This window comes from Lepidochelys kempii, chromosome 3, assembly GCF_965140285.1.
Source record: "Lepidochelys kempii isolate rLepKem1 chromosome 3, rLepKem1.hap1, whole genome shotgun sequence".
Classification (NCBI taxonomy): domain Eukaryota; kingdom Metazoa; phylum Chordata; order Testudines; family Cheloniidae; genus Lepidochelys; species Lepidochelys kempii.
Genome location: NC_136382.1, coordinates 93998695 through 94014688, shown reverse-complemented (window position 1 = coordinate 94014688; position 15994 = coordinate 93998695). Strand labels below are relative to the sequence as shown.

The 15994-nt window shown below is 36.9% G+C and overlaps 1 protein-coding gene across 8 annotated transcripts in view; it reads left to right on the top strand.

The window, feature by feature from the left end:
• Positions 1 to 15994, top strand: part of TBC1D32 (TBC1 domain family member 32) — a 180170-nt gene that overhangs the window by 54236 nt on the left and 109940 nt on the right. For all 8 annotated transcript variants that reach the window (XR_012158036.1, XM_073337176.2, XM_073337184.2 and 5 more), the window contains exons 19-23: positions 1296 to 1434; positions 2186 to 2273; positions 6991 to 7109; positions 8203 to 8319; positions 12585 to 12673. Coding sequence is in view for 7 of the 8 variants with exons in the window: in XM_073337176.2 (XP_073193277.1) it covers positions 1296 to 1434; positions 2186 to 2273; positions 6991 to 7109; positions 8203 to 8319; positions 12585 to 12673 (552 nt within the window). In the remaining variant the exon portion in view is untranslated. The remainder of the gene's footprint in view (positions 1 to 1295; positions 1435 to 2185; positions 2274 to 6990; positions 7110 to 8202; positions 8320 to 12584; positions 12674 to 15994) is intronic.

Genomic DNA, 15994 nt, shown 5'->3' with positions numbered 1-15994 from the left:
TAACTTAAAGGATTTACCGGGTACTCTGGAGTCCTAAGCAGGGGTGTGTGGCCTTGACCGGAAGAGGTGGGGCCTTTAAATACCCAGGCCCTTTAAATGAAGATTTAAAGGCCCCAGGGCTCCGGCTCCGGCTGCGGCTGGGAGCCCCTGGGCCTTTAAATCACCCCGGAGCTACCAGCTGCAGAGGCAACTGGGAGCTCAGGGGCGATTTATAGGGCCCTGGGCTCCAGCTGCCGCAGTGGAGCTCTGGGCCTTTTAAATCACTGCCGGAGCCCTGCCGCTGCTACCCTGGGGCTCTGGCAGCGGGGTTTTGGGGCGCTTTAAAAGGCCTGGGGCTCCCTGCAGCGGCCAGAGCCCCTGGCCCTTTAAAGAGCTGCTGGAGCCCTCCCACGGCTACCCCAGGGGCTCCGGCAGCAGGGCTCGGGGGCGCTTTAAAGGGCCCGGGGCTTTGGCCGCTGCAGGAAGCCTGGGGCCCTTTAAAGCGCCAGCCTGGAGAAGCTGGTCCTGTGTGGCACGGCGTACTGTCTGTTGCCGGTACACCGGACCGGACCGGACCGGCTTACTTTCACCACTGCTTGTAAAAGTCATCTTTTCCCCTGTCACCCTACCAATTCATATATATATATATATATATATATACACACAGTGTTTCTCACTGAACATGGAGTCACTAGTATCTGGACTCCACTGGACACATTTTAATCCACCTCAAAAGTGGAATAGTTTGGAAAGAATGCACATATGCTTACTGAGCCCACATGTGGGTTATTGTATGTAACAGCACCTCATTTTCATAAACACCGCCCCTATTTTCTAGCATTGTTTCACGTCTGGTATAACTCCTACAAAACAGTTTTAATAATATTTTGCAGTTACATAATGCTTTTTATCTGTAGCTCTCAATATGCTTTACAGTGGTGAGAAAGCAATCTTATTCCCACTTTACAGATGGGGAAATTGAGACACTGAGAGGTGACTTACACACAGTAAGTCAGCAGTAGATTTGAGATTTAGAGCCCAAGTCTTCTGGCTCCTGGTCATGTTATCTATTCACTAAACCATCCTATCTTACCATGTGAGATCTTTTCTGTGATCTTGAATTTCGATGCAGTATTTGTATTCCGTGCCGCTGTTCTGTACATATTTTAACCCTCAAGAAGTAGTTGATCTTGCTACCATACACATAGGTCCAGTGAAAGATTTTTTTAAACTGAAAAGTTTATATTTTCTCTTGCTTTTCACTACTTTTATTTTTAAATCTTGTTTGATTCATTTTATTTTTCTATCATTTTCAGTATGGTATGGGAAGAGACTTTATTAGATGATTTATTAAACTTTGCTGCCACTCCAAAAGGTGGTCTTCTTCTTCAGAATACAGGAGCCCTCAATGAATGTGTAACCTTTATGTTCAGCAGATTCTCAAAAAAACTCCAGGTAGGCATGTCAGAGTCTAGTACAATCACTTTTTTAATTAAGGTAATTAGAAGGGAAAACCATAAACCATTGTTTATCTGTTGTTTTATTGGAAGAGTTGAGTTAAAATGTAATCTGACATTCTAAATGCATGGTACATGATTTTATTTCAGTCGTTACTCTGTAAAATGTCAATAAGAATGTCAGATATTGTCACTGTTACTTTTTAGCTCAAAATGTTAAGCAAAAGGATACTTTTTACCCTACATTTAATTTTGGAACCTAATCCTTAGTCAGACGAGTGCTCAGTGATATATGTACACTGAAATATATGTACAGTGGTTGCCAGTAAAACGGCAAGATCTAACATGCCAGACATCAAATTACATAGGGAATTATGCGTTCAATTGCGGAGGCAAAGTATGTTATCACATGGAATTTTTAAAGGTTTTTTGGCCCCTACTCTTAATTGGTGGGTGCAAAGGATTTGGGAGGTTCTAGTTTTAAAAAGTTTTTATTCTGTGTGCAGAAGTTGCATATGCTTTATCTTATGCTATTTATACTTTGAACTAGCAAAGGGAGAGATTCCTTTACTTGCTAAACAAACATGCTTGTGTTGTACTCTGACCCTGACTGGTCGAGATACATTTGTTTACAGAATTTAAAGTTCTGCAGGGAACAAGTAAAAATACATAAGATAACATTTGATAATATGAGTGTCTTGGTTGTAGTCTCCAAACTTCTTGTATCTCTTTACGTTTATTATGAATAGGTGAGTGGATGTGAAAGGTTTGGTTATGGAGTGATAGTTACACAAATGGCATCGACATCTCCAGGTGCAGTAGCTCTGCAGCGTTCAGGTAATTTTAAGGGTGAACTTTATCATAAGTACTAACATATTGTAATATTATGAATTAAAATAATACAATTCCAAACAAAATAAAGTCAGATGTGATTAACATAGATATCCAATACTAGCAATGACTACTTTGGAGCCTGCTGAATTTTTGGTGGAAAAATATTCTTTTAAATGCTTTTTTTCTTAAGTACAGAAATGCCTTATGAATTTAAGTTTTTGCAGATGGAAGAATATGATCTTGTATACTCTGTGAAACAAAACAAAGATAGAATTGTAAAAGAATGTTCCTCTTTTTATTTTTATTTCATTTGTTTTGATTTCAAAGAAATTTATCCTTTCACCTAAATGCATGAATGCATTAATGAATGTTACAAAACAAACCAGTAATAAATCACAAACCTTCCTCATTCATCGACAAATCCTAATTAATAAATACCAACTTTAACTGATTTACCATCTTCATGACCCACTAACTTCTCAAAAGCCTGGGAAGATGGATAGGTCTGAACATCAACAGACGCTAGCTGTTTAGGACCACTGATTGGTGAAGAAATGAGTTCCAGAATCAAGGATTCTTCACTAAAAATGCTGTGCCAGAAAGCTTCTCCAAGTTAAACCAGGGACTGGCACCACAGCTCAAGTAGCCTGCACCTAAACCATGTAGTGTTTCAAAGATTAAAACTGATAACTTGAATTGCAACCAGTGTTGATTATGGAACTCTCTGGCAACTGTTCTGTTTGTTCATCCAGAAGCAGTTGGGGATGTAATTAAGATGGCAAGGGTATGACAGGCAAACTCCACCGATGAATGAAGCTGAAATAACCTCTACCAGTTCTTCAGACCTCTGGCCCTAAACCACAAGCTTTATTTCAGTCTTTTCTTGGTTCAGTTTCAGCCAGCTAGTCCTCATAGTGAAGACACAACAGCTTCAATTTTCTCACTAATCTTTTAAAATGATCTGTATACATGTTTCAGCTCCTGCACAACAGAATGGAGCCCTACGGTATGTCACATAAGAGAAACCTTGTGACCGACTGAAAAAAAAATGTCTACTACTACTTTCTAGAGTCTCTCAGGAAATGAGGAACAGATTAACTTGAGTGACTCCTTCTGTCCTACTATGGTCCACAGCCACATTCTATGGTTAATGGTATTGAAGGCAGGTGAAATACCTGAAAGAATCAGCCCAGATCTTCACCCCTACCAGAAGGCATTTATACAAACATGAATGAGGTCATAATTATCAGCCTATCGTTTACAGTAGACATTACTCAGAAGATATGTATTTCTACTTATCTTTCCCTTAATTTTCATTTGAAGATATATATTGATAAGATTTCTTAACATATTTTTACAATCAGCTAGCAATATACATTACTAGGACCAACCCTAGACCATATGGCATCTCAGGTGAGGAGCATCTTTGGCACCCCACCCCCACTCCATTTATTAAACTTTTGAATACCTTATTTTTATTGCAGTTGTAGCCTATTTCACGACTTTGATGCACAATTTGCATGTGTGATTTATCCCTAGCATATAAGAAGATAAATTTGCACACTGTAAATCTGTATTTATTCATGCCATATATAAGCAAATAAAAAATAAATTCATTTCCTCTAAGCTTATAGACCCTTTTTAACTTTAAGAATAACTGAAATGTACTAACATCAAGAAATTGAACTGTGCACCAACACTGGGTGGATCAGTATTAAATAGTGTTACGGTAGGTGACAGCCTTAGAATGTTAACCCTAGTCCTTTAGTTCAAAAGGTCGCTTTTCTCGCCTTTGCCTTCATGCACTGAAGCACAGTGTCGGAGAGTTCCAAAGACTGGCTAAGGGCATTTTTAAGTGATAAAATAACAAGTGATATCAGTCTCTTGTCGACCATCATCGGTCAAAGATACGTTTTAATGAGCCTGAGCATTGAAAAGCACTCACCACTTGCAGCTGTGACCGACAGCATGAGAAGAATCCTCAAAGCTATCCACACATTTAGGAAATGTGTCCTTGAACTCTGCATCATGATGAATTGGAGAACTTGGAGTGCAGAGGGCTTCCCAGGGTTGCCAAATGTCACAGATGTTGTCCAATTCGACATAGAGATCTTTATCAATGACATCTGAACATTCATCATGTGTCAGCATCTGGTGAAGCTCCGTACAGTTTTCCTGTCAGCCAACAGCTTATTAAGGTCATACAAAAATCCCCAGATCTTTTAGTGGTGTTTCATTGTCCAAACCTTTCTTCGATGGACAATGTAGCAGTGTCAACGAGTGAGCAAAAAAGCTCCCTCTTGTATTTTTCTTCCGAGCTTCCATCACCTAATCTCTGTCCTCTTAACCAAACTGTCTCTTCTTCTGATCAATACGAGTATCCTTGAAGACAGGCTGAACTCCTAAGTTTTCTGCCATTTCTTTGGTAGCAGTGATGGCATCTTCAAATCTGTTGTCTATGTAGTCCACAACAAAATCAAGGCAACTTCTCATCAAAGTAGTACCTGTCATGATGTCCATCAACTGAGTTTCTAATGTCTTGCTTACAGTGTTTACTTGGAACAGGATATTATGCCAAAACACAACTGAGACTAGAAATTTGAAGTCAGTGGTCTGGTTTGCCAGGCTTTGCATCTCGTGTTGGATTCTGGCCTCAGCTTTACTCAACTGCGCCAGTTCCATCAGAGCATCATAAACCTCAGTCACTTGGTACCTCATTGTCAATATGGCTCTCCCAGTGAGTGTCAGTTACCGGCTTCACGGTCAGATTTGTAACATTGTCTGTGAGGATCTACTACCTGATAGTTGATGCTGAAAAGAAGACTAATCTAATGAAGATGATGCTGCATCTGACAAATCAGGTTGAGGGAATGGCAGCCACAAGGCACAAAGAAAGCTCTTGGATTCAACACAAGGATCTTTGCCTGGATGCCACTGTTTCTTCCCTTCATGTTTACACCATTGTCATAGCGTTGGTTGCGGCAGTTCTGAAGCTTTATCCTTGTTCAAAATGTTCATAAACAGTTCTGTTAGGCCTTTTCCAGTAGAGTTGTCCACAGACCAGAAACAGATAAAACATTCCTTTTCTTGGATACAGCCATCCTTGTTAACAAATCTTACTGTAAATGACATCTTTTTACTTTGACTAATGTTGGGAGTACAGTTCATTGTTACAGCATAGTACTTTGCTTTGCCAAGCTGCATCAATACGTTATCAAGCACTTGCCTTGCCATAAAGTCAATCAATCAGTTTTGAATTGTTTTGCTGTAGTAATGGTCCACATCTTCTTTACAAACTACTCAACATAGGTGTTCATGTATGACATTATCATATTTCTCTAGGAGTTCTGCCAAACTGAGAAAATTACCATTGTGCTCAATGAACAACTTATCTGACGAGCCCCGGAAAGCCAAATTATTCTTTGCAAGGAAGAGGATAATTGAGATCAAACACTCGAGTGCATTCCTCCAGTGCTGGATTTCTACATTAATAATGTGTTGGCTTTCTGTATCTATGCATTTATTCAGCTTGAGCCTGGACTCGACCTCCATCCATTTGGAGTGGGCCGTAAAATGGCTGGGTGACTTCAAAGTATCAGCTAAGTTATCCTAGTAATTGTACCCAGAAAGTGCAAACAACAATTTTACATTCTTGTCAAATATTTTACAACAAAAACAGAACACTTTTGAAACAATACGTGTTAAGCATGGCAAAAGAAATGACAGTATTTATTTTATCTTGTTGCATAGATAGGGGTTCGATAGATATTTCTGGCATCTAATTAGATATGTCCTTTATTAGTCACTACTTACACTCTTCAAGGCTTAAAACACAAGTACACTTTCACAATTACACAATACAACAAGGTTTGCAATATTGCAACTGGGCTCTCACTTCATTCTTATATCTCATTGACTGACTGGTGTTGCCCTGTCTATTATATACCTGCGAGGGCATGGCTGACAACATTCCAGGAGGGTCAAGGAAAATGTAGTTCTCAGAAAGTCTGGAAGCTTCCACAAGATTCTACAAAGGTCCAAAACATTCTAGGTGGTTAGTGAAAAATGAATCCACATACAGAATACCTGAAACATTTTACTTCAAACATTCTATTTTCCCTTTTGTTGCTAACAACAAAAACAGCACCCCAAGCCTGGTGCCCCCGAACCTCAGCACCCCAGATGGTCGCTGGATTGCCTGCCCCTAAATCCGACCCTGTATATTACTGTGTACTGGCACAGGCAGCTGTGCAAAACTACTCTCTCTCTTTAGGTAAATCTAGTTTACTTTATTATGCAAGTGCAAGTCAGTTGTTTCCAGACAAGTTGTCTTAAATCCTGTGTCTTTAGAATCAATGATATTGTATAACATATATGGTTCCCAAATTGTGGTCTGTAAGAGCTAGCTTGTGACAAAATACTGGGTCTTCTTTCTTTCCAGCTACTTAATCGCTGCAAAACAAACAAACAAAAATGGAAAAAAATATTACCTACAGTAATATTACTTTTCCTTGTAAACCGTTTCTGTAGTTGTCAAAATGATGTTATTCGATCATCAGTGGGAAGGACAGTGGTGTACCATATTATCATGGCTAGAAGAGGAGAGTAGTCCCTGAGGCAATCTCTTTTTAAGATTTGGTCCATGCTGTATAGAGTTTTGAGTTTTATTTTACTTGTTTTTTTAAGCATTTTTGTGACTAAATCAAATATTAAATTTTAGGGTTTATAAAATCACTTATAAGTGAATTATGGGCTGTTTTGGAGTGTGGAAGAGATGATCATAGAGTAACTCACCCCAGTTCTACTCCAGTAGATCCTATTGACCGAAACTGTCAGAAGGTGAGAAATTATCTTATTTTATGCAATTTGTTACTACTGTGTATAAATACACAGGTGGTTTCATTAATATCCTAAATGTGACATTTCATCAGCATTGTTTCTAATTTAGGCACTTAAAGTAAAATTGGTGTAGTACAACAAGCAAAACAATGACTGAATGAAATAGGTTCCTGTGTTATATGGAGGGTCACAGTTGCAAGGGTCACTGAAGTCAATTAAAAAGTACGCTGGCCCTCGCTAGAACACGCATCTATATAGTGCAAATTCGCATATAATGTGGTCGTGGTCTTGGATCCCAAATGTAATTACTTTAATTGGAATTCATTTTAATGTGGTCCCTGCTATAATGTGGTCCCGCGCATGGATCCCAAATCCCGCGTTCTAGCAAAGGTCCTGTGTATATCATAAAAAGAGTGATATAGAGGATCATCTTGACAAAATGAGGTCTTATAATAGCATAAATTGAGATTTATGAGCAGTGTGATTAAACAGCATATAAATGTATACCTAAATTGGCTAATGTTTTAGATGGAATATGATTTGATTTTATACTTGATTTTCAGTTAGTTTGATTTTCGTGAGGTTACATTCTTTCAGGTGGAAAGCTCTCTTTCTGATAGCAGTTACTTTGTCTTAGAATGAGTTACAACTACTAGTTCAGGATGATCTAAACCACCAAATTCTACAAGTATGTGATGATATAAGCAGAATAGCATTCGAAAATCATTCAACATTTATTGCCAGAATTGTACTTCATTCAGACCCATGGAAGAATTCTCAACTTTCACTGGGCCATTCGTTTCTGCAATGTGTCAACCCATCAGTTCACACAGTTCTCACAAGGTGCATGGGCACTACCTTAGACTAGCATAGATGTGTCTCCCATTAGGATATGAGTAATGTTCCACGTTTGTTTCGTTGGGTAGCTCTGCCTGTTTAAACTTCACACTGCAGAGCAGGGTGAGACTGAGACCTGGGCCAAACTTCTTTACATTGTTTTTAATTAACTGCCAATTCAATGCTATCTAATGGTTGGTTATATAAATATAAAAGTTCACAGTAGCAACCTTTTTATTTATTTATTTTTTTAAAGTTTTTTCTAGCGCTGGTAAATTTGCTATCCTATCCTGCTATTTATGAACTGATAGGTGATCAGGAGATACCAAATAAACCAGAATATTCTCTCCGTGAAGTTCCTACAAATGTTATTGTAAGTAATTTTTTCTTTTTTTTTCTTTTTCTTTCTTTTTTTCAAAATACTACAATGTGGTTAGACATTTTGTCTGAGCAAGCATTATGTTAATAATTAAAGACATGCTCTATTTTCTGCTCAAATGATAAATTTAGACTTGAAATTAGATGAAGGTTTCTAACCATCAGAGGAGTGAAGTTCTGGAACAGCCTTCCGAGGGAAGCCTTGGGGGCAAAAGACATATCTGTTTCAAGACCAAGCTTGATAAGTTTATGGAGGCGATGAGATGATGGGATAATCTAATTCTGGCAATTTAATTGATCTTTCACTATTAGCGGTAAATATGCCCAATGGCCTGTGATGGGATGTTAGATGGGGTGGGATCTGAGTTGCTACAGAGAATTCTTTCCTGGGTCTCTGGCTGGTGAGTCTTGCCCACATGCTCAGGGTTTAGCTGATCGCCATATTTGGGGTTGGGAAGGAATTTTCACCCAGGGCAGATTGGCAGAGGCCCTTGGGGTTGTTTGCCTTCCTCTGCAGTGTGGGGCATGGGTCACTTGCTGGAGAATTCTCTGCACCTCGAAGTCTTTAACCATGATTTGAGGACTTCAATAGCTCAGACATAAGTTAGGGGTTTGTTACAGGAGTTGGTGGGTGAGATTCTGTTGCCTGCGTTGTGCAGGAGGTCAGACTAGACGATCATAATGGTCCCTTCTGACTTTAAAGTCTATGATTCTGTGATTTTAAAATTGTTTTTGCATTTTTTATTGTGTGCAGCATGAGGGCAGCATATGCACATAGTATATTGGGTAATATAAAATCTTTGCATGATTTGAAGGTCTTACTTTTCTTCCTCACTTTTATTATAAATCTGTTCCCAGGGATAATGATATATATGAACATCTCTAATTATGTGTGTTTGCGCACATGCACATATGTATGCATATATTTGTATCATACATTATTGTGTGTGTATATATATATAAGTGGAGGGAGGAGGGACTACATATATATAGTCTTATACCACAACCATTGTAGAGACAAAAATATTTAACCTTTTAATAAAAAATTAGTTTAAAATGGGTTAGTGTTTCTGAAGTCCATAAACTACCAATACAACATAAAAAGTCAGGAAGTTACTAGGTAAATGCTTACCCAGTCCTGGTAAGCTATGCTAATGATTGCTCATTCTCCACATTATTTTATCCACATTTCCTACCCTCTTCTTTCCTCTTCTACACGTCACGTGTAAACTTCAACTCTAACCACACAAAGTGGTGACAATTGGATGTTTGTTAATTGGTCAAACGGTTGAATATTGTATTAAAATATTTGATTAGTGTTTATGGTGTAGATTTTTAGTTATGCATGAGAGTCTTGGATGACTGTTAGTGCAGGGAATATTTTTAAAAGTAGAAATAGTTTATAAAATTGTCTGTCATGTTTGGAAGTTACTATTTTAAAATCTTGTAACACTATTTACGTGATAATGAAGCAGTATGGTGCTATTTTCTGTTTTCAGTAGTTATTTGTGTTCAGAGTCAAAATTGCATGTTTTGTGAGGCATAGGAGGGGAGTAGTCATTTGTTGAGGGTAGTGTATGCAAGTGATGTAATATGAAGAAAGCAAAATCGTGTTTGAAGTTTCCTATAGGTTGCGTGAGACTTTAGTGATTTCATAGCTTCATAAATCTGGGTTAGTGTATTATGCTCTGGAGCACCTTTAACTGATTTTTTAATAAACCTTTTTGTTTGAGGAATTTCTTAGGTTTGTAAAGAAGTGTTATTTCAGTGCTAATAGTTGCTCACATGGATAGTAGTAAAAGTTCATATATAGTCTCCAAATTATGCTCTCTCCACCTTCAGAGCCCCGGTGTTTGCCCAAGCCCCTCCACAACCCAGAATCTTTTCTTGGCTCCTGTACAGCTGTGCTCCTTCCCCATGTTACTCTCCAGATCTTCATTCCCTCATAACCCCCATCAATGGCTCAGATGTCCCCAGGTCACTCTTTAGAACCCCTGTGTCTCTGCAGTACTCCACTGCTCATTCTTGGCTCTGGGCTAAAACATACAGAGGGCAGAAGAGGCTGCAGTTGTCAGACAAACATCCCACAACATCTCTTTCTTTGAGCACACAAATAGCCAATTTGCATTAATTGTCCCTGTCAAGGTTCCTTCCCCACTCTGAACTCTAGGGTACAGATGTGGGGACCTGCATGAAAACCCCCTAAGCTTATTTTTACCAGTTTAGGTTAAAACTTCCCCAAGGTACAAACTATTTTACGTTTTGTCCCTGGACCTTATTGCTGCCACCACCAAGCATCTAACAAAAATAACAGGGAAAGAGCCCACTTGAAAACGTCTTTCCCCCCAAAAATCCCCCCAAGCCCTACACCCCCTTTCCTGGGGAAGGCTTGATAAAAATCCTCGCCAATTTGCATAGGTGAACATAGACCCAAACCCTTGGATCTTAAGAACAATGAAAAAGGTTCTTAAAAGAAGAATTTTAATTAAAGAAAAAGTAAAAGAATTACCTCTGTAAAATCAGGATGGTAAATACCTTACAGGGTAATCAGATTCAAAACATAGAGAATCCCTCTAGGCTAAACCTTAAGTTACAAAAAGACACAAAAACAGGAATATATATTCCATTCAGCACAACTTAGTTTATCAGCCATTTAAACAAAACAAAATCTAACGCATATCTAACTAGATTGCTTATTAACTCTTTACAAGAGTTCTGACCTGCATTCCTGCTCTGGTCCCGGCAAAAGCAACACACAGACAGCTTTGTCTCTTCCCCCCCACCCCCCATCTTTGAAAGTATCTTGTCTCCTCATTGGTCATTTTGGTCAGGTGCCAGCGAGGTTATTTTCACTTCTTAACCCTTTACAGGTGAAAGGGTTTTGCCTCTGGCCAGGAGGGATTTGAAGGTGTTTACCCTTCCCTTGATATTTATGACAGTCCCTTATGAATTATTTACATTACAGAATTCATGGCCAACCAACTGACTGAAAAGGCAGCAGCAATCTTGGGGTAAAGGAAATGATATTCAAAAGAATCTTTTTATACACAAATGATCCAATAAAATTGAATTTCCAGTGATTTAGAATAAATGTTGAATTGTTTAGTTGCATTGTAGTGTAAAGTAGCAGCTTCACTTACAGTGAAGTTATTCTATGTTGGGCGGGGAGGGGCGGGATAATTTGGTGTCAGAGGATTCCACTATCTTTAAATAAGGATGCATTTTAAATAAAGGAGAATCTGCTTTGACCAATTATTTTACTGGTAGTGGTAACTTTATTTTATAAAAAATGAAGTACAAGTTCTAATGGATTTTATGAAATTAAGTTTATATTTTTTTCTCTCTGATGTGGTCTTGAAGTGACTCATTGATCTAAAGAGTCAGTCAATAATTCTCCTTGCTGTTTCCGAGGCCATGCTTCTCAAATAGAATTTAATAAATAAGTAAATAAATAAATGGATTTCATCTGACACAAACAAAGCCCCTAAGGATTTTGTTGGTTTTAGTTCTTTGAGTTTACCACACCAATCTGAGTCCAAGAGAATGATGTCAGTGGAATTTTTGTACATTTTATGCATTCTTTAAAAGGCAATTATTACTTTGGGAGCAATATCTGAGACAAACTAGAGAGAGGGATAATACAATCTGAATTGTGCATAAAACAGTAAGTAGCCCACTGGTCATTTACAGTTTTGTCAAGCACTGTAGGCTTAAAATTTCCCATATAAAACACTCTTACATCACATCATAAAGAAACTGATGATTTGACAGGGTTTTCAAAAAACTAAAACAAACAAAAATAATCCACAGAACTTTCCTGTTGGGCAAGTGGACTAGATGGACCATTGTTTAGTCTGAGTTGATACTTATGTTTCTGTGCACAGAATTATTTAGTACCTGAACTTTTGATTAAATTAGCTTGAAATGGAAAGATCTGTACATATTTCAAAAACACTAAAAATTCACTTTACCATTTTACTCCAATATTAACATTCAAAAGTAATTTAAAATGTTTAATATTTCAGTGCCTTGACATGTATTTAGCTATGTGTTTGTGGCTTTTTATGTATATTTTGGCCTTGATTCTGCACCATTGACTTTAATGGGAGCAAGAACATTAAGCACTAACACTTTCAAAAAAAATTAATGTATTTTTGTAACATTTAGAATAAATAATGCTGTATTTTTACACATTAACCTTAAGTGTAAGAAATATAAGAAGATGCATGATAATTTTACAATAATGCCTTCTTTTTGCAGGATATAATTGACAGACTTATAATTTTGAATTCAGAAGCTAAAATTCACTCCTTATTCAATTATGAACAATCACACATCTTTGGTCTGAGGTAAGATCCACTCTCTGTTCAAAATGAGAATACAGTACGGCAAGTTTTTATTGGTTTCCAATAAACTTATATTATTGCTTCTTATTGTGCATGAAAGTGAAATTCAGTTAGTTATTTTTTTTTTAAACATGGAAAGGTTGAAAGAAAAATGCATTATATAGAATTAGGAAAACAGCAAAGACCATCTTTATTCAATATTCCTGTATCTGATGCAATAAAAAAAGTTGCACAAGGTTATTTAGCATGGATGGTTGAAAAGCAAATGTAGTACATCCATCATGACATGTGAAACAAACATCCTGCTAAAATACTGTAATAAATTGAGGATTTTACATTACCATGTGAAGCTTTATATATTTAATTTATCTACGAGTGCATTTCAGAAATTCATTCTATTTTAATTATATTACCAATTCCAGCAATATTCCCTGTGCTTAAAATGGGAGGTACCACTAGAACCAGTAATATGTCTAGAACTTGAATGAACATTTTAAATGTGTCTACTGAATATGATGCTCATCAATATATTGTCTGCATGGTTTCCACGTATTTAAAGATAAAAATAACTCTATCTGCTTTTCTAGCCTGAATGATAAATAGTTTGCTTAGTTTATATATTCGTGTGTATAAGTGAAAGGATATCTCTACTAAGATGTGATCCATACTATGAAAAAGTTTGATAATGTCTGATTGGGCAGAATAACGATCCCAATGGTTTATAAAGTCCAAAGTTAGTTTTCTATAGCCCCACTTTTACCAAAATATCAGAGTAAATTAATCTGTACCATATATGCAAATAATAGTGAACTATGTACTGTAGATTACATCAAATAATCCAGGTAACATCTTTCATCTGGCAGGACAGGTATGAGATGTACAGTGTCAAAGTTTTGAGATATGAGAAGTACAGTCTTGTACCATGAAACAGGGAGTCAGAGATTGTTTCATAAAATAATATAGGACTATAGGAGTCTTAAGTTAGGTAGAAGTGATGAGTCTGCAAATAGCATTTGAAATAGCTTGTAGTTACTTAGGAACAACTGTGCAATCCTAGCACCATTGAAGTCAATGGCAAAACTCCCTTTGATTTCAGTAGAGCCAGGATTTCACCCCCAGTTGGGCAGGCTGTTCTGAAAAGGAACTATGAGTTTTGTCTGTGTGTTTATATTGTGTTTTTTATTAAGGTCCTGTCTACACTGCAAAAAAAAAAAAATGGGGAGCTCATTGAACCATAAAATCATGCATGTTTTATACACAGAGATAAAACGTTCAGCTAATCTCTTTGAGTGGGTACACAGCTGACTCCCTGATTCCTTTTAGATTGACAAAATTAAGCAAGTACACATATTCCAACCTGATTGTGAATGCTTTAAAAAAATGTGTTTAACAAGCTTGTTCCCGGTGTACATGGGTACCACAACCATGACACTTGAAACCATTTTATAAACATCTATTTAAGTAGATTAGAGGGGTCTTAAAGTTTACTGAAAAACTTGAAGCATAGAAGGAAATCTTGCACTGGATTATGAAAGGACAGAAAGCAAGTGAAAATTTCTGAGGGTTGGAATGTTGTTCTGTTTCTCAATTCATGTAAAGAGACAAACGGCCTCATTTTTAGGCTTGGCAGAACTCAATTTTTATTTTTTATCATTTTGACAGATATCAGTGTTTGGTTTTAAGCTTTTTTTCTATATTTATATAGATTTTAAATTTTCACAGTTGTCAAAAATTATGTGTGTGAAGAATTTTTTTTGTTAATTGCATTTTTCTCAGTTCCTGGAAATTATGGGTGGTCAGACAATGGAGGTGGTGGGTCAGAGAATAATTATTTAATGACAGGAGACACTGATATTCAAAAAGTTATTTTTAGAACCGTTAAACCAAAAAATTGTCAACATCACACATCAAAATGTACACAGTAAATAGCCTTAAATCAAACCCTAATTAATTCTCAAGCAGCAATTTTTCTTGCTTTGCCTATCTGTAAATTTCACTTATTACTGATGGAAATATTTTTTTTGTTGGTTTGTGTATATAGTGATTTCAACATTTATCAGCATTTGCTGATAAACATTTAATGCTTCCAAGCATACACATTTTTATTTCCCCACCTGTAAAATTAAGGTAATGATGCTGAAGTCCTTTGTAAAGTTCTTTGAGATCTACTGATGAAAAGCTCTATATAAACTAGATAGTATTATTGTTATTGTTGCTATTATTGTTTTAGGGAAAAAATAAGTAATGCACTATTCACAATATGAAAATGTCCTGCATATCAAAGTAGGTAATGTTTTAACATAATATTAAATGGCTGCTACATCAGGAAATCAAAGGAAAGATTCTTTAACTACTGAACCATAATTTTCCGTGGGGCCGCCTAAGCTCCTTTTATAACCTCAGTGATGCCTTGGATATACCATTTCACAGCCTTCCACGAACGTCCCCCCTTCCCCTGTCTTCCATCAAAGGCCCCATTTATTGCCAACTTTCCTTCTATTAGAAGAAGGGAAGATGCAACTCACTCTAGAGACTTTCAACACTGCTCATTACATTTATTAGAATGCCAAAGCGAGGCACTAAGTCCTCTTATCTCTAACAAACTCTGAACCCTATATAAGGGTATACAATGTCAGAGGTGGGAGTACATGATCCCTATATTATGTGGCCTGTCACCTTCTTTTCAAATATTTTTGTCTATAGTAGTAAGCTTGGCATTTAGTATCCATTAAATAGGTACCCAAGAAAAATTAGCAAAGTCTATGATGTCTGCCTTCTTTGTGACATCTCAGGTGGCTTAAATATGCTTTCTTAAGCTGTCAGTTTGATTCAAGAGAAAACTATATATTGTTGTCAAACAATATCTACAATATTTATGAAAAAAATAATTTGAAGGGTATTTTGACAAGTGTTTTAACACAATAAAACACTTCATAACAAATATCATTATGATTTATTACAAAACTTTCTTCTGTTTTTATGGGCTTAAGTGAATGGCTTAGGTGAGACCAAAAGCATCACAAATCAGTCTGCTGTTTCTTACCCAAATATATTTTAAAGCAATATATGTAATATTTTGGAAACTATATTTTCAAAACTGATTAAACTTGTCCCCTTACTGTACTGATGGTCACTGATGTTTTAATACTTTTAAAAATCAGACCACAAAATGCAATCCCCATAAGGAAGTATAAAGAATAGTGGTTTAAAGTGGAGGAAAAAATGGAAATATTCTTAATCCTGTATCTGAGAAAGTTGACTTAGTATCCTCTAGTTTTATGTTGCATTTTTATAACATCAGTAACAAATTTTAGCTGAATACTG